Below are 18877 nucleotides of genomic sequence, written 5' to 3' on the forward strand. Positions count from 1 at the left end.
TGGCCTGGGAAGGCAGTAGAGGACGGCTCAAAGCTTTGGGACACTGCACCAGCATGGGAGACCCGGAGGAAGCTCCTGTCTCCTGGTTTCGAATTGGCTCAGCTCCATCTGTTGCTGTTACTTGGGTAGTGAACCATCAGACAGAAGATCTTCCTCTCTGTCTCTCCTCCTCTCTGTATATCTGACTTTCCGATAAAAATAAATAAAATCTTTTAAAAAGAAGAAAAAAAAGATACTGGGCTTCAACACCAGCATTCATCTCCGGTGCACTTACACCGACAACCCTGATCAATATGTACAAACTTTTGACCTACTCCAGTCAGTATATGATCTAGCTTGGAAGGATGTAGTGTTACTGTTAGACAATACTCTGACTTCCTTAGAGAGAGGGTACTGGAAAAGGCTGGTGAGGCTGGAAACAGTTATTATGCAGCTCAGGGGAAAAACATCAGAGAGAAGGCAAACATCCCCATTGTAGCAGAGGCAGTCCCTACAAAGAATCCCAACTGGGGGAAATAATAGTCTTACCCACTTCCCTATAGCCCTTGAACCTTTTTACCATAATTATGTAAAGATTGTCAAAAATATAATAAAAAAATCCCAACTGGGACCCACAGGACGAAAAACATGAGTGGGAATGAAATCATTTATTGTATCTTGGAAGGATTAGGAAGGGCAAAAGTTAAGCCTTTGAACTATAGCCAGCTCACCACTGTTCATCAGGGGGAGAATGAGCCACCAATGACCTTTCTAGAATGCCTCAAGGGGCCAATTGTGAAGTTCACCAATTTAGACCTAGATACAGGAGAAAGCTCCAAAAGCTTATGGCAGACCTTGATAAGTCCTCCTTGGACCAGTTGGTCCAGGCAGCCAATGCTATTTACTATAATTGAGACTTAGAAAAGGAAAGGCAGAAAGGCGCCACACTGAAATGCTGGGCGCTATGAGTGCATCCTTCTCAGGACAAAGGACCCTGTAGTACTGCTACAACTGGGAAGCCATTTTTGGAGAGAGTGCCCTCGAACCGCAGGCCAGGAGTTTCCTCCAGGACCCTGTCTCATCTGCAAGGGGGATCATTGGAAAATGGACTGCCCCCAGCTCTGGTCTCCCTGATGGTGAGCTCTCAAAAGGCCAATTTCTTGCTGGTCACAGGGGCTCAATTTTCTGCCTTGCCTTTCTCTCTTGGGCCAAGATCCGTTCAAAGTAACCATATGAGACACTTCTGGCCGTGGGCTTGTACTTGGGGATATCTCCACTTCGACCACTCTGTCCTTGTTATTCCAGAGACACCGGCCCCTTTATTGGGGATGAGATATATTGGTGAAGGTTCTTGTAGGCTTAGTCTTTGCCCCTGATGTGCAAGTCTATTTTCCCACCTGGGGTAAATATTGACTCTATGGTCTAAGGTCACCACCTCCTGTCAACCAGATTCTGCAGAACCAACCTGGAATCACTGGAGGATTTAAAACTGCATTTTTAAAAGGCACGTAACAGATAAGTGCTTTCTATGTCACCCCCACATCTTGTCACCCGATACCATCATTACAGCTAACAGGATGGGGCCCGAACTAAGAACATTATCTTGCAGGCTTATAGAATCAGGGCCATTGTTGAGCAGGTTTGTCAACTTGAGGTTGTCAGATGCCTGATCTAGCACAGCACAGGGAACAGGAGTGAGTTTTTTGATCCTGGGCACAAGCTGTTCTAATGGAGACATCCCAAAGGCGTGGAAGGTCGATCGAGCGTGAGCCAAGTGTGCTGATCTCACCCTCACCTCCTTCCTCTGTGGTCTTCAGTGCACACCTGGATGCCACAGGTTAGCCACAGATATCATTTCAGTACTCCCAGCACATGCTATTCTGACGAATAAGTGCAAAACCAGGATATACTTGAACTGGCAGGAGTCCCAGAACTAACAGGAAATGGAAGGCTGACCAAAGATATTTCTGTCTCTGCCACCTTAGATACTGGGATTCCTTTGGGCATCAGAACTTACTACATCACAGCCTGCCTGCCTGCTTTGAGCTTTTGAATGGAGAGAATTAGCCTTTGGCCCCTCTTTGGATCTGTGCTGGCTCCTGCTCCACATAGAGCACGCAACTGGCTTCTCAATTTTCTTATATTTGTTTCCTGATTAGGGGTCTTCAGACTCCAGATGTGCAAACTTGTATGACAACCAGACCAACTTCTGCCATGGCAACTTGGATGACCCAGAACATCTGTCTGGATCCCACACTTCTAGGGGCCCCTTGCCCAAATGATGTCCAATTTCAGCAGGAAGCAGCCAGAAGACATTGTTGCCCTTTACCCCTACAGAAGTAGGATGTGGGGTTTCAAGAGGGGGATCTGAGACCATCCAGGCCTACTGAGGTCTTGGCCACACCTTCAAGTGGGTGGCACCAGCACTGCCCACCCATTTTCTAACTAAGAGACCACCAACGGGGAACATCTTACCTTAGGTTTCCCGCCCAACAAGGTAGGGTCAGGGAATGCTTAAAGTCTCAAGACCCTTCCTCAAACCTTTGGTGTCTCTCTCCCTCCCCTTTCGAGAGGCACCCCACCTCCCGGCTTCCTTTCTGGGGGTGCTTTCCCCTTCCCTGTCCCTTCCCTGCTCACCTGGTCCCTTCGCAAGTAAACTTTTCTGTCTGCAATAATAAATAAATAAATAATAAAAAATAAAATAAATAATCGCCCAGAACCTGGTAACCATCATTCTACTTTATGTCTCTAGGAATTTGACTGTTCTGGGAACATCATGTAGGTGGAATCATATAGTATTTTTGTGTCAATCATGCTGTATTTTGTTTAAAAAGAAACTCAAGTTCAATGTGTAAACTGTAATGATTGACATTTGGTTCATTGTCATTAGTTTCTTTATTCACACTCTGCTAGTGGGGAGTACATTGCGATTTCTGTGCTCTCAGGGTATGAAAGGAAATGATAGTTTCAACAAACAAGCAAACTTATAGCTGTTTATATATTTTGGTTATTTCTATGCTACTTTCACATTCAGTTTTGAGAACTTTTTATTTAGCTTGCAGATAATTTAGCTGAATAGCTGCAAGTTGCAGGTGGCATAACTAAAAAATGACCAAGAATTTGGTTGGGAATGGGACGAGTTTAAAATGAGAAAAGGACTATCATATATGGTATGCTGTTGGTAGCATGCTGTTTGTACCATAGAAAGACTGCTGGTTCTGAATTTGTAAGGCTTTTTAAAATATACATATATAAGATTTGTTTGAACATCAGTTACAGAAAGACAGTGGGAGAGACAGATCTTCCACCGTGCAGGTTCACCTCCAGAAAGGGCCTTAAGGGCTGGAGTGGGCTGGTGTAAGGCTTGGATCTTTCACATGGTACAGGGGCCCAGGGGTTTAAACTGTCTTCCACTACTTGCTAGGCACTTCAGCAGGGAGCTGGGTCAGAGGTAGAGCAACTGAGACAAACCGGTATCTACATGTAGCACCTGCTTTACCTGCTATCCCACAACGCCAACCTAGAAAGGCCTGTTTTAAAGATGTAATAGTTCTTCCTTCTAGCTGTATGATTTTGATGGAGACACTCTACTTCTCTGGGTCTGTTTTCCATGTAGAAATTGCTGTTGATGCACCTGGAATAATTCTAGGTTCCTTCTGAATTCAATATTCCAAGAAGTATGATTGCAGTGCAAGAAAATAGGGTTGAATATGTGTTTCCAGAATTGGCACCATGGCTCAGCACAGGTCAATCCTCCACTCTCAAGCACTGGAATCCTATATGAGTGCCAGTTTGTGTCCCAGCTGTCCCACTTCCTATACAGCTCCTTACTTGTGGCTAGGAAAGCAGTAGAGGATGGCCCAAAGCTTTGGGAACCTTCTGCCACATGGGAGGCCTGCAAGAGCCTCCTGGCTCCTGACTTCAGATCGGTTCAGCTCAGCTCTGGCCTTTGCACCACTTGGGGAGTGAACCAGCGGATTGAAGATCTTTCTGTCTCTTCTTCTCTGTATATCTTCCTTTCCAATAAAATAAATAAATAAGTGAACTTTAAAAACAAAAGAAAAAGCCCCTGGCTCCTGGCTTTGCATTGGCCCAGCTCTGGCCATTGTGGCCATTTGGGGAGTGAACTAGTGGATAGATGTGCACCCTTGCTCTCTAAGTCTCCTTCTCTGTAAATCTGCCTTTGTAATAAATAGGTCTTTAAAAAATGTGTTTCGGGCACGGTAGTGTGGCCTAGCAGCTGAAGTCCTTGCCTTGAACGCACCGGGATCCCATATGGGTGCCGGTTCTAATCTCGGCAACTCCACTTCCCATCCAGCTCCCTGCTTATGGCCTGGGACAGCAGTTGAGGACGGCCCAAAGCCTTGGGACCCTGCACCCATGTGGGAGACCTGGAAGAAGTTCCTGGATCCTGGTTTTTGGATCGGCACAGTACCGGCCATTGCGCTCACTTGGGGAGTGAATCATCAGACAAAAGATTTTCCTTTCTGTCTCTCCTCTTCTCTGTATATCTGACTTTGTAATAAAAATAAATAAATCTTTAAAAAAAATGTTTAAAAATTTTAAAATGTGTTTCTGACCTTGCTAACAAAATAGCATTTTTGATGGCTTGTAAAGGTGTGACAATGCATGAAACCCAGCAGTACCATGTAGTACATTTAAAGTGAGGCAAAAAGTGAGAGATAAAGGCAACAGGATGTATGATTTGATTTTGCTTTAAGCCTTTTTATAGCCATTTTGTTCAAGGAATTTTTCATGTATATCATCAAAATGTCTACAAAATATAAGTCATTGGTACAAATGCACTAGCTGTAGTAGAGTAAGCTTTGGGAAGTTTCATGAGCCTGACAAGCGGTTGAACTGGGTAAGGGTTAATGCCTCTTGGGGAAACTATCCAACACCAGGGTGAGGCACCCTGACCTTTATGCAGAGACAAGCCCAGTTGAGCACTGAATTTCAGAAAAGTGTGTTAACTTTGTTCTAAATACAGGAGGAAGAACAGCTAGAGCTCAAAAGGAGTATTGCACACCAGGAGAGTTTAGCTGGAAACCCTTCTTGGTGTAAATCTGATCTCAGTGAAAAACAGCTGTGTAACATGGATGTTGCTTGAAGCACTGTTTCCCCAAGTGTTCATACAAGGTGGCTTGTATGGGTTTGTTTATACAACAGGTAGGAATTGGGACATCTGCCAGAAAGCTAAAATACAACTGTTTTGTTTTGCTAGGGATTTTTAGTTGTGCTGCTGAAAGACCTGTCCCACTGGCCTCTGCCTGCAGCAAAGGGCAGGCTGTCTGAACATCCCTCACCAAGGATTCTGGGTTAGACTTTCATAGTTTGGCCCAAAGTCAGCTTTTGTCTGCATTCAGAGACCAAGGAAAAGTTCATAAAAGAAGCAGTCCTTCACTTTGAGGGAGCATGGGGCCATCCTGTATGGAAATGGAGTAAGTGCTATAAGTTATGTCAGGAGCCCCAGTAGTTAAGATTATGGTGGTAAGGACATACTTACCTGGGCGTCAGAGCCCCAGAGAGCCCACAGATGGAGCTGGGTATAGTTCTCTGGTTTTCTTTGTTAATTCTCTGCATTTTACTGTGCATTTAAAAATACTTTTGTGAGCAGTTGCTGTTCCAATGTATGGAAGATATGTTGTCTCCCTCTCAGTGTGTGTTCTTTCATATTACACATGGAAGTAAATAAACATTTAAAAACTGTACTTGAAAAAGGGGCCCCTAGGTTTCATCATCATATTGCCAGAGATTGATGTGATACAGAGTCAGAACTGTTGGTGTTTGGTACATGTGATAACTTGGAACGTGTAGAGGAGTGGCCAGATAACTCTTGGTTACCCAAGTTTTTTTTGGTTATAGTGCTTTTTAAGGGTGGTAGTGGGGTGGGGCTTAAGTTTTTAAATTGACAATAGCCAGAATAGCATCTCTGGTCATTTTCCTCCTCAGCTGTTTTCTTTTTAGGGAATCAGGAAGAGTACTAAATGAGTCCGGCTGAACAGCTGCAAATGATCCTTGTTTGAATTCTGGACGTGTATGGTTCTTCACAATTCACGTTGCTTGGTGTAGCCTGGGAGTGAATGGGTGTTCCTGGCAAGGAGCAGATTTTTGTTTTAATGGACACTGTGTATTATGTATAGATCTTGGATGCCAAGCACTTCCCTCACTGGTAGTTGTAAATGCCAAATCTATACTTGACTTCACTACCTTCTGTCAAGAAAAATGCAAGCTCCACTTCCTCTCGGAGGAGTTCAAAAAGGAATCACTCCCCTGCTGGTCTGTTTAGGCAGATAGTGCTTCCCACCCACGTCATGTGGACCAACTGCAAAGATGTTCAATGCCTAAAGTAAGCTCAGCTGCCTTTTTCTGTTCTGATCATGCAGTAGCTGGAATGAAAATTCTAGAATTGCTCACTTACTTTCAATTCTATGAAAGTGGCAGCAATAAATCACCCATGTCTTTCAGAGGAGTATATTCATGTCCTCCAAGCTTAGTTAAAAATTGTCTTGGATTGCTGAGCAATTATTTTTGGAGATAAAGGGAGCCTGGGGGCACAGAGATAATTTGTGCTTAATAAAGATGATCATTCTTGAATGGGTGCCTCAGAAACAGCAAACTCACGTTTCCTATGTAGTGATCCAGATCTCTGGACTAAGGCACGTAGAGGTCTGAGAGTGGAAAGGGGATGGTAAATTCACTGAGGTTTTGTTCTAACTAGACTTTTTTTCCCCCACTTTGGCAGACTATAGAAGGTTTTGCTGGTTTGCTTGAAATCATTGTAAAAACCAGATGTAAAAATTTTTATCATTTTCTTGTTTTTATGTGGGATTCATTTCTGTGATCCTAATCATAGCAGTTTTTATACACCTGGTCTTCAGTTAGGTCAGTGTTTCTTACCCTAACTCTGAGGTAGGTAGGTGGGGCTTCGTTTTACAGATGAGGACCCAGAGGCTCAGAAATGAAGCACTCACATTCTCACGTTAAGCTTCAGAGCCAGCACTGAAACCTGGGTCTAAGGACCACCTGGCCTTTGTGTGCCCTCTTTGGACTGAACTAGCTAGCTAATGTAGAGAAAGACCCGCGAGACACAGCTACAGTCACACAGCCTCCACTGCCAAGAGAGAATGCATTCAACATTCTTTGTGTCAAGATCACTGGCCTACAATTTTCAGCTTGAGTTGACCCACATTCCAAACCCATTGGCAGAACTGTACCTGAGGCATGGTGTGGATTAGAAGAGGCCACAGTCCTTGAGGTTTTCTTTGATGATAATATCTGTGACTGCATCGAACACGAATTTGACGTTCTGAGTATCTGTAGCACAGGTCATGTGACTGTAGATTTCTTTGACATCTTTTCTCATATTGAGATCAAGGAACTGGCTCTTGATGTAATTCCCCGCATCCTCATAGGAGTTGTTTCCTAGTTTTCCAGGAAAAAAAATCAGCAAAGAAGTAGGATCAAGTAACCCTTCTCAGGTGCTCATTTTTACATAACTGACAGAATCTTTCCAATGTAATGTTAGACAACTGTAGTGGGAGCCCTGGGTTTAGAGGGAAGTTTCATCCAGCAAGGAAGTTGGGTCAAGTATGTCTGTGTCTTGCTTGTGGTTTCTGGAAGGTGTCTCACATCTAATGTCTGCTCTATTCCAGAAATCTTGGAATTGAAGTTCTGTAATCAAGTGCCCAAGTTTCTCCCCTAAGATGAATTCCTTTGTTTCTGTGGCATAGGAAAGGAGGAAATCGCCAGTCACCACCAAAAGCTAGAACAATACAAATATTACTGATATCTGTGGCCCTTGACACTTACCATCATACTCTGGAAAACAAATACTGAGATGAACCTTCTTGATTTTTTCCTCAAACAGGTCCTTTTTGTTGAGAAAGAGGACAATGGAAGTAGCAGCAAAGAACTTGTGGTTACATATGCTGTTGAACAGGTGCAAAGACTCATGCATACGATTCTAGTGAGAAGAACATCATAGAAAAATCAGAATGGATTTATGGCACATCTACCTGCTTCCTGTTTTTGTTCTCCATTGCAGAGACAGACCAGTGGTCCACATGCAAAAGGAAAGTGAACAAACTCTTTTTTATAGCTCTGTGACTTGGGGAAAACTATTGACCTTTGATGAGTCCTGTTTCCCTAATTTACAGGGCTGTTAAGAGAGTTGAGTCGGGTCATGCATGCATAGTACACATGGTGGTGGCTGGTATACAGGTGCACAGTACATGTTATGCAGGTCTCTGACAGCCAGGGCTTTGCTATCATGAAGTGCTGCTGACACAGGGCTGAAACCAGATCCAACCTGGCTTATGCCCATTTGCATCTCCAGGATGATTTTGCTAGGCTTCTGTCCTAGTATTCCAGGCCTCGGCTTGGGAAGGAACCTGATGGAAATGTTGGCCCTGTGCCACATGCCGAAGACTAGAGAATTTCCAAGTCCCCTGCCACAAGCAATGTCAGCTCTGTTCTCTGATTGCTACTTTATGAGTAGAGGTGCTTCAAAAAGTTTGTAGGAAAAGGGAATTCAAGGTTTTTTTTTTTTTTTTAATGTATTTGCCGGGGCCCGGCGCGGTGGCGCAAGTGGTTAAAGGTCCTCGCCTTGCACGCCCGGGATCCCATATGGGCGCCGGTTCTAATCCCGGCAGCCCCGCTTTCCTTCCAGCTCCCTGCCTGTGGCCCGGGAAAGCAGTCGAGGACGGCCCAAAGCTTTGGGAACCTGCACCCGCGTGGGAGACCCGGAAGAGGCTCCTGGCTTCGGATCGGCATAGCATCGGCCCGTTGCGCTCACTTGGGGAGTGAACCATCGGACGGAAGATCTTCCTCTCTGTCTCTCCTCTCTGTATATCCGCCTTTCCAATGTAAAAATAATAAAAATAAATCTTTAAAAAAAAAAATGTATTTGCCGGGCCTGGCAGTGTGGCCTAAAGGCTAAAGTCCTCGCCTTGAATGCGCCGGGATAGCATATGGGCGCCAGTTCTAATCCTGGCAGCTCCACTTCCCATCCAACTCCCTGCTTGTGGCCTGGGAAAGCAGTCGAGGACGGCCCAAAGCTTTGGTACCCTGTACCCTTGTGGGAGACCCGCGTTGGAGACCTGGAAGAAGTTCCTGGCTCCTGGCTTCGGATCGGCATAGCATCGGTCATTGCGCTCACTTGGGGAATGAATCATCGAACGGAAGATCTTCCTCTCTGTCTCTCTGTATATCTGACTTTCCAATAAATAAACAAATCTTTTAAAAAAAATGTAGTTGTAGTTTAAAAGATACATGTTTATAGGTATTTCCAAGAGCCTTTGAAGGCCCCTCCCATATCTGTAAGGTCTAGCTGTTGCCCAATGCTTCCGCTGGGCCTGCATTTAGCCTCTGTATCCCTGAGTGAATGCACAGCACTGTCGGCCAACACAAACTCAGTCTTCTCTGATAAAACAAGGACATTCTTAACTTACAGCCTCTTCTCATGTTTTTGTCAATTATGTTTATGAAAAAAAAAAAGAAAACTTCACTGTCAATGTTCCTACTAGACCCTTTAAGGTCTTAGAGAATTGAGTGTTAGAGGGGAAGCAATTTTGGAAAGTGCATAACCCTATAAGACATTTTGCTGTTGAGAATGTGCCAATGTGAACTTGAACTACTAAGGGGAAAACGAAGAGAACCAAAACTAAAGCTCCCGTTAGGAAGCCATGGGCCTCTATATGGGAAGCAGATGTTTATGGGAAGCGAGTGTTTCCCATGCCTTTGGCATCCTTCATCTCTCACTTAGAGAATTTAACTGGCTGGGCTCCTGTCTTGTCAAGCTCCTCAGATTAAAGGCCTGCTCTGTCAGTCCTCCCATTGGCATGTGATAATCCCAGCCTTCCAATTTCTCCATATGTCTGTTGATAGCACATGGTTTAGTTTTCTAGCTGAGGTTAGTAGCTTGACCCCTCTATTAGGTCTCATGAAGATACACACTGTACAGACTTCCGTAGGCAGCCTGAGGGAGTACCTAGAGTTAATCCCGTGCCTATCTGGGGATACTTTACTTCTAACACTCAATTCCTCTTACAAGTTTTGTGGTTAAAAAAAAAAAGTTTTTGGGCCCGGCGGCTTGGCCTAGTGGCTAAAGTCCTCGCCTTGAATGCCCGGGATCCCATATGGGCACCGGTTCTAATCCCGGCAGCTCCACTTCCCATCCAGCTCCCTGCTTGTGGCCTGGGAAAGCAGTCCAGGACAACCCAAAGCTTTGGGACCCTGCACCCGTGTGGGAGACCCGGAAGAAGTTCCTGGCTCCTGGCTTTGGATCTGTATAGCATCAGCGTTGCACTCACTTGGGGAGTGAATCATCAGACAAAAGATCTTCCTGTCTCTCCTCCTCTCTGTATATCTGACTTTCCAATAAATAAATAAATCTTTAAAAAGAAAATTTTGTGATGTCCGAGTAGTATTTGGATGTTTAATCTGAGACCAAGCCGACTGTCATTAAGTCTGGAACTCTAAAGGACTAACCTTGAGCCAGCCAGAGAGGTTTTTCTAGGATTATCTGCATGAGACATCGATTAGTCAGCCAAAGGACTGCTGGACCGTCAGTATTTGCCAAAATCACCCATGCTGAGGGCATTGGAGTGGTAGGTCTTAGAGAATGGGTCACAGGGAGAACCTGTTTTGTCACAAGCTGCTTGGTGCCTAAGCTACTCACCACTTCATCATCTTCTACCAGCACCATATCGTAGGCACTGAGGGCTGCACAGAAAATGATACAGGTGACACCCTCGAAGCAGTGGATCCACTTCTTCCTCTCTGATCTCTGCCCGCCCACATCAAACATCCTGAGGAAGGAAGCAGGATATTCTCATAGGTATATCCCACGTGGGAGCCACCTGTCTTTGCCTTGGCCACTTGGGGGGCTTCTGAGCAGCAAATTGAGAATTAGGAAAGTGGGAGAGTCGCATGACCTCAGTTCAGGCTGGCATTCAGTACAGGCCTAGAAACATGCCCAGGCCCTATTTAGGATAGCCCACATTTGCTATCTGAGGTGCCCCCAAAGAGCTGTCTACGCACCTGAAATTCAGGTCTTTGACAGAGAACTTGGTCTCAATGATGCCTGTGGTTTTGACTCTGGAACGAAGCACATCTTGCTCATTGGGGAGATAGTCAGGGTTTGTAATCCGGTCCAGTTGGTTCAGATAGCTAGAGTAAAGGGATCACAATCATGAGCCTACATTTTCCATAGCTAAGGCTGAGAGAGTCTTACCCACCTAAAGTCATGTAGTTAATTTAGTAATTGGTACGTGCCTCGAATCCGTCTGAAGTCAAGGATTCTTTCCTTTAAGTATTCATATATCTTTATTAAAGGAAGTTGGGGTGGGAGATTGCTGAGAGATAAGTTCCCTCCCACTTAACTTTCTCTTGGGCTTTGCTTCACTGTACTTTCTAGACTGTAGAATGAAATTTACTGGTGGAAACGGGAGCCAGAAGTTGCTTCAAGTGGCAGGAGACTAAAAGAGACCTTATAGAGACATCGAGGCAGGGCATGAACTTTGTCTCTGTCCTGAATCAAATCAGGTGAAAAACATTTGAGATGACTGGGAAAATGGAAACACTGAACCAGATATTTGGTAATATTCAGGAATCAATAGTAAACACTAAGATGTGAAGGTGATATTGCAGTTTTCTTTTTTAAAAAGAAGAGTCCTTGTCAAAATAAAATTTAAAAACGAAAAAAAGAAGAGTCCTTTTGTTTCAAAGGTACACAGTAAACGTTTAGGATGAAATGCTAACTTGAAATTCATTTTAAGATAACCCAGTGGGTACAGGTAAAATGAGTGGCCATAAATGAACTGTTGGAGCTGGGAGGTTCATGATATTATTCTCTATTTTTGTTTGTTTGAAAGTTACCATAAAATAATGTTTTATATTTAAAGTGTAATAGGAGGCGAGATGGGAAGTGGGATGATGGATACCGGGCATTTTCACATTACATTCTCATTTACTCTCACATCTCCATTTCACAATGAAGACAACTTAGAGAAGAGTCAAATGAGTTGCTCGCAGTCCTAAGCACTCTGATGCATCGTGGGGAAAAGAAAAATCCAACAGACCTGGACACAATGCAGCCTCCATAATTTATGCATATGGCCCTGAGCAACTTAGTGAACTCCTCCCAGACTCAATTCTTCTGTGAAACAGGACCAATAGAAATGTGCTCTGTGGGCCAGTGCAATGGTTTGACTGGCTAATCCTTCTTTAACTGCCAGAATTTCATATCCCACCGGCTCCATTTCCCATCCAGCCCCCTGCCTGTGGCTTGGGAAAGCAATGGAAGATGGCTCAAAGCCTTGGGACCCTGTACTCACATGGGAGACTTAGAAGACATCCTTGCTCCTGTCTCTGGATTGGCTCAGCTCTGGCCAATGCAGCCATTTGGGGAGTTAATCATTGGACGGAGGATTTACTCTCTCTCTCTCCTTCTCTGTAGATCTATCTTTCCCGTAAAAATAAATTAATCTTAAAAAAAAAAAGTGTACTCTAATCCTTGACCATTTTCCCTTGTTCTGCACTAGCATCCTATCATCAGATGCTGTGGGTGAAGGAGACACTGTTTCTGCTTAGTCACCTGAGGAGGCTCAGGTTAGAGCCAGAGGTGTCTGTCCTGAAGGGGCCTTCAGGAAGCTTACCTCCCAGTGGAGTGTAAGGCCAGACTACAGGGATGCCCTGTGGCTCAGGAAAATGAACAACTTAATGGGGACAAAGGGCTGCTGGGAGTAGCCTCTTGGATTTCCTGTCTTCTGGTTGGTAGACTGTTGGGAGCTGTGGTAGAGATCCCTGTGGCATTAACTTCTGTAGATCACAGCTACGTAAGCCTAACGGAACAGATTGACAGTCCAGCTTCAACCCATCATGCATCTCCAGCTCCCCATGTGGAAGTCCTGTGCTGTGTGAACCTTAGCAGATCGCTCAGGCATTTTCCCACCCTCTTGCTATCTCAGAGGCTTACTAAGATGCCGAGTCATTGAGCTGGTATTCCGCAGCCCTGTCAAAGCAGGCCTGCACCCCGCCATCCTTCCACAGTTTCTTGATGACCTCCACCAGCTCAGGCGGCATGGTCCCCTCCTCGATGGAGTCGGCCAGATTGTTGAGCTGTCGCCCGTGATCCTGTAATGCAGAAACCTGGCTGAGAAGCTGTGCAGGAGAAATGGCCTTCCAGGAGACTGCTGAATGGGAGCATTTTGGCTTGCTGCCAAAGCCTGAGTGGTGACCACTGCCGGTGAAGAGCTTAAGAAATTGCATGGAAGGATTCTGTGTGTGCTCCAGCTGGAGTTGGTGGCCAGTATATCTGACTCACTATAGCAGGACTAAGAAAACTCTCACCTTTGTTTTGTGAAGGATTCAGATGTAGGGAAAAAAGGCCAGTGCTGGAACTAGGAACTTATTTAGTCTACAGAAGTTCCATGGCTGGGGCAAGGAGCCAAAGGAGCAATTTAAATGGTAAAAAAAAAAAAAGAAGAAGAAGAAGAAGAAGAAAAAAAGAAAAAAAGAAGAAGCTGGCAGCAAACCTTTATTTAAAAAGTAAAGCTTGAGCCCAGCGTGATAGCTGAGTGGCTAAATCCTTGCCTTGCATGTGCTGGGATCTGATATGGGTGCCAATTCATGTCCCGGCTGTTCCACTTCCTATTCCCTGCTTGTGGCCTGGAAAAGCAGTAGAGGACATCCCAAAGGGACCTGCACCTGCATGGGAGATCTGGAAGAAGCTCCTGACTCCTGGCTTCAGATTGGCTCAGCTCCAACTGTCATAGCCACTTGGGGAATGAACCAGCAGGAGGAAAATCGTTGTCTCTCCTATGTCTGTAAATCTGATGTTCCAATAAAAATTTTTAAATGGATATTAAAAAAATAAAAGGTAAAACTTGTTTTCTTCTCTAGGACTAAGTAAAATAATCTAAAGTCATCAGATGGGATTTTAGGGACACAAAACTTTTGCTCACCTATCTTTGCTAGGAGTCTCTTGGTCTCTTACCTGTTTCTCATTAGTCTTAGCTGTGTAACATGAATCACGTACCGCACAGCTCGGTTCAGCATAGTCGATGCCCAGTGTGGACATAGCCCGGATGATAGCCAGGATGGACTGCAACACATTCCCATAGATGATAACCTTGAATTCCAGGCATTCTTCTGGTGAGTAGCCGTCCTGGTGAATGATCCTGCCCGGGGGTAGGGGTGGAGGGCAGGGATCCAGCCTTCAGTTGGACCTTAAGGGGTCTGGAATCTCTGTTCCTACTGCTGTACTGCTGTTCCGGGGCGGGGGAGGGGAGCAGCTCCGGGAGCTGGGTCCTGTACATCACCCTTTCCCTTTGAGGATCTCCCCAGACTTTTTCCCACTTCCCGAGTCCTGTTTTTCCTACTCACTTCATCTGTTTGACGATGGTGCTCTTTCCTGACTCGCCAGCACCTGGAGGAGAAAATGCTCATGTTTGCAAAGTGTACCCATTCCTCCTCCCACCAACATGGTAGTGGAGGGTCTGTGAGAAGTCAGAGGTGCCAAGCAAGTAAGCATGCTTGGGAATCTCATTAGAGCAGAACCCAGAAGCGACTGCTGCCCTGCCATTCTGGTAGCCTTGGACTTCCAGCAGTTTTTTAAATGAAGTACCGTCTGTATCTGGGGCTAGGCAATTCCATCTTGTGAGGAGCTGTCATGGACATTGTAGAATGTTTAGCAGAGCTCCTGGCCTTTACCCACAAGAAAGACCCAATTCTTTTCTTATGACAACCCAAAATGTTTCCAGATAGTTCCATACTGCCCAATGGAGATCAGAAGTCTCCCAGTTGAGAAATTCTGGTAGGTTTGGGGGGATTCTGTAATGTGTTTCCCCTCTCTGCCTGCTTCTCACAGATCTTGGGGCAGGACTGGAGAGGGCTATGCCACATGACTGAAGCACTATCTTGGTTCTCTTTCTCAAAGATGTCCTAGTGGGCCTGGTGTGGTGACGTGGCAGCTAAAGTCCTCGCCTTGAACACGCTGGATCTCATATGGGCCCTGGTTCTAATCCTGGCAGCCCTGTTTCCCATCCAGCTCCCTGCTTGTGGCCTGGGAAAGCAGCCAAAGACAGCCCAAGGCCTTATAAACCTGCATCCATGTGGGAAACCCAGAAGTTCCTGGCTCCTGGCTTCAGATCAGCACAGCTCGGGCTGTTGCGGACAGAATATCTTCCTCTCTGTCTCTCTTCCTCTCTGTATACCTGATTTTCCAATAAAAATAAATAAATCTTTGATAATAGTAATAATAATACATCCTAGGAGCCTCATTCACACTCTGCTTCCTCCCATCAAGAATATACATTGCCTTCAAGCCCCTCCCTCTGTCTTGTGCTACCTTGATCCCTTGGCTTCCCCCTCCTCCTTCTTAGCCTGTGCTTATTCCTCCAGCTGCTTATCCGGATCCTGGAAGAAATCAGCTTAGGCTTAAAAAAAATCTCTCAATAACCCTGCCAGCTCTGTTTCTCCCAGGTATCCTCAAGCTGCTTGAAGTCCTGGTCCAACTTCCAGGGATATCAATCAACCCATCGATCATCCAGTGGATACTCAAGGCTGTGCCACAGATCAGCCAGGGGAAGAGGAGGCACCTTCGCCTGCAGCTCTAGTGCCCAGGCTACTCACAGGCTTGGGAACGCAGCCCAGACCACCAGTTTTGCTGCGTAGTCCCCACCTACTCTGGCCACCTTCAGTACCTTTTTTGCTTTTGTTCTAAGCAAAGTATCCCAAACTTTGTCATCCCAATTCTCTTCACAGCCATGATCAATTTCCCGGACTGGCCTATTGAAGTGATGCTATTTCCTCAGTATAGACCCGTGATCTGCTTAGGAGCTCAGCAAGCGGATGCAGCTCCCATCTGCTAGGTGCTTTATGGAAGCAACTATTGATAGATAGAGTCAGGAGGAAAATGCTGTAGATAAAACCTGCCCTTCCTCTTCCCTTGGGGCTCCCTACTTCAAATTTTGTTTTTACTACTGAAAGCAAGGGAAAAGGAACCATATACTTGGCAAGAACCAGTAGGCCCATTCCTAGGAGTGTGCAGTGGGATTGCATAGTGGGACCCCTGGATCCATTGGTAAGATATGGCCCTGCTCTCTCCTGACCCACTTTGAGGATGCCTTGCAGGTTCCATAGGAACTCAACCCTACAGCTCCCACTTTCTTAGCCTGAGACCTGTCCCTCCCCCTGCCTCATCCCTCCAAGAGAGCAGGAAGGCCCAGAGCCTTGTCCCATGGCAGCTCCTCTTCCCACTGTGCTCACCCAGCAACAGCAGTTTGACGGTCTTGGCCTCCTTGTCAGCATCCTCCTGCAGTTTCTTCTCCAGCTCCTTGGACCTCTTGGCCAATTCTTTGTCCTCAGCGCTGGCTCCACTCCCCATTTCTCCTGTCCCTTCCTTGGGCTCTTAATCTTCCCCTGGAAGGCTTCCTGTAATGGAAAATGGTGAAAATGAAGGAAATTGGAATCAAGTATTGTTCTTCAGCTCCCTAAAAAGCTGGCCCATGTGGGGCTTAGAGAGCAGCTGCTTGTATCTGCCTTCCCTCAGTTGGAGACTTCCTACCCCAACTGGAGACCTACTTCTTAGTCCAGGGATTGTAATCTTTATAGCTAGCAGTGTGGTGGGTCAAGCCAATTAAGAGCTTTGTCAATATGACAAAGGGCAGAGACACCAGCATTTCTGTAACCAGGAAGGTGATCTGCTGGTATAACATGGTCGAAGAGAGAATATGCAGACCCCAGCACTTTTTGGAATAAAATCATGCCTCCCTCCATCCCTTGGAGGGTCTCTTTCCCTGAAAGTCTCTTGGTTTCTGCATTTTAGAACTGGAGATCAGGGGCACACATGTAGAAGGGGTTCCCCTATGGAGCTTCTGCTAATGAAAAGATCTTGGTTTCTAGGGTTCTGAGATGTCAGTGTGTACTTGTTGATCATAGCAGGCCAGCTCTGACAAGCTATTTTTGTTTGGGATAGTGCCCTATTCCAGGATGGTATTAGCATTGTTCTCTGTGTTGGCGCATTTCTTATTGGCACTTAGCACTCCCTGTGTTACTCTGATTGATGTAGATTTCACACTATTGGGTCCTCCCCTGGATGTCAGGGACCTAGTTGATCCAACTTGGGGATCCCTCAGAACTTGCAGTTTGTCAGTGGATCTTCAGTAAAGATTTGGGGTGGCAGGATGAATGGGAGCTGCTTCCCCTGCACCCACCAAAGCCACCTGAGGCCCTGCTCACTTGGGAAGGGAACTTGGCTGGCATTGAGTGCAGAGGCTGTGTTGTCTCGCACACTAACTTGCATCCTTAGGAAATTGGCCTGAGACTCCTCAACTTCTCCCCCACTCCCAGGTGTCCACTCCTGTGAGAGAAGACAAGCATGTCAGCTAGCAGTTTGCCAGACATTGGAGACACCTTTGAATGTATTTGTCTGGGTTGGTTATTTTTGTTGACTTAAATAAGCCTTGTGGCTGGACCTCCTTGGATGGAGACACTTGAGGATTTCATTATCCAAAATATGTGCCAGGATCAACAACATCAGATTATCCAGAATATCCAATTCCGAGTTTGCATTTTACTTTATTATTATTATTATTATTATTATTATTATTATTATTATTGGAAAGTCAGATTTCCAAAGAAAAGGAGAGACAGAAAGATCTTTCATCCACTGGTTTACTCCCCAGGTGGCCACAACAGCTGGAGCTGAGTCAATCAGCCAAGTCAGAAGCCAGGAGCTTCTTCCAGGTCTCCCACAAGGGTGCAGGGTCCTAAGGCTTTGGACCATCCTACTGCTTTCCTAGGCCACAAGTAGGGAGCTGGATGGGAATTAGAGCAGCCGGAACATGAACTGGCACCCATATGGGATCCCAGCACATACAAGGCGAGGACTTTAGCCACTTGGCTGTTAGCTGGGGCCTACCAAGCTTGTATTTTAACAAGATCTCAGACAACTTGTATTGGGAGGTCCAAGGGAACTATTCCCCAATCCCAAAACTCACTGGGGATGCTTGTGGCTGTGATTTATCAAGTTTTAGATGCCACCAAATCGGAAGATCACTTGCTTTCAGAGATGTCAAAATGTCAGATGTATTTTTATATATGTTGTTTTTTAGAATCAAATACATTCCAGTGATGGTATTACTCTCAGATCCTGAGAAATCATTTTTAAACTAATAGAGGTGATTGTGGTCATCTGGCAAGGCTGAAAAACCCTGGGGCAGACCCTGTGCTCTGAACTGCTGCTGTGTGTTGTCATTTACCCGGGGAAGCTTGCAAAAGGCTGATTTTACTGATACAGAGTGTGGTCTGGGACCTTACGCATTCCCCCAACCTATAGCCAAACCAGGATTCCACTTGCTCTTCCCTTGTGTAGCAGGGGACAGCAGGTCTCCTGTCTGCCAGCTACCCTGAGCTATCACCGAACACCTATCTGTGGCTTGCCTAATCTTTCACCTTCAGCTGACAGTATGCAAGACCAGACACTTCTCAGACATAAGCAGATGCTGTTGGTACCTTCCAAGACAGTCATGTTTTCCCAGTCAGAAACAACAAGGGCTTATTGACTTACAGCCCAACAGGAGAGTCTCTTTGAAACTATGGCTGTCTTGCTTGGAATCTTGGGCTATAAGGTTTCTGTAATTATCCCTTTCCCCGGCCCTGCCCATCAACCCACAATGCTGGTAATTTATACGTGGGCCAGAGCCACGCAGAAGGCTGCACTATTCAGAGCGAGGGACTGCTAGGATCTGAGCCAGACAAGCTCCATGCCTCATACTAGGCAGTCCTGACAGGAGTGGCGAGGGAAGTGCTGCTGTCCTCAATTTACAGTCCAGATAATTGAGACCTGAGTGTTAAGTAACCTGTTCCAAGGTCATACAGCTTAGTCAACAGG

At 45.7% G+C, this 18877-nt stretch overlaps 1 protein-coding gene across 2 annotated transcripts; it reads right to left on the bottom strand.

Moving 5' to 3' along the window:
- Positions 1 to 6943: 6943 nt before the first annotated feature.
- Positions 6944 to 16416, bottom strand: GNAT2 (G protein subunit alpha transducin 2). 2 transcript variants are annotated; one of them, XM_040998453.1, is made up of 8 exons: positions 16252 to 16416; positions 14368 to 14410; positions 14021 to 14162; positions 12959 to 13116; positions 11023 to 11151; positions 10661 to 10790; positions 7792 to 7945; positions 6944 to 7404 (listed from the first exon to the last, which is right to left on the bottom strand). In XM_040998453.1, the coding sequence occupies exons 1-8, from the start codon at positions 16367 to 16369 to the stop codon at positions 7214 to 7216; spliced, it is 1065 nt and encodes a 354-aa protein (XP_040854387.1). In that variant the 5' UTR covers positions 16370 to 16416; the 3' UTR covers positions 6944 to 7213. The 2 variants fall into 2 exon arrangements, with proteins under 2 accessions (XP_040854387.1, XP_040854386.1); XM_040998452.1 differs by having other exon boundaries at positions 7214 to 7404; positions 12959 to 13131; positions 16252 to 16369.
- Positions 16417 to 18877: the final 2461 nt, after the last annotated feature.

Source organism: Ochotona curzoniae, unplaced genomic scaffold, assembly GCF_017591425.1.
Source record: "Ochotona curzoniae isolate NIBS_2020 unplaced genomic scaffold, NIBS_Ocur_1.0 scaffold_1037, whole genome shotgun sequence".
In the NCBI taxonomy this organism is placed as follows: Eukaryota; Metazoa; Chordata; class Mammalia; order Lagomorpha; family Ochotonidae; genus Ochotona; species Ochotona curzoniae.

What these genes read in the sequence shown, in the direction of transcription:
- GNAT2 (XM_040998452.1), bottom strand. Translation starts at nt 16,369, where the DNA reads ATGGGGAGTGGAGCCAGCGCTGAGGACAAAGAATTGGCCAAGAGGTCC. An exon ending in ATGCTGAACCGAGCTGTGCG is followed by an intron (nt 13,132 to 14,020) that starts GTACGTGATTCA and finishes CTTCTCAGCCAG; the next exon opens with GTTTCTGCATTACAGGATCA. An exon ending in TTGTTTTCCAGAGTATGATG is followed by an intron (nt 7,405 to 7,791) that starts GTAAGTGTCAAG and finishes CTGGAAAACTAG; the next exon opens with GAAACAACTCCTATGAGGAT.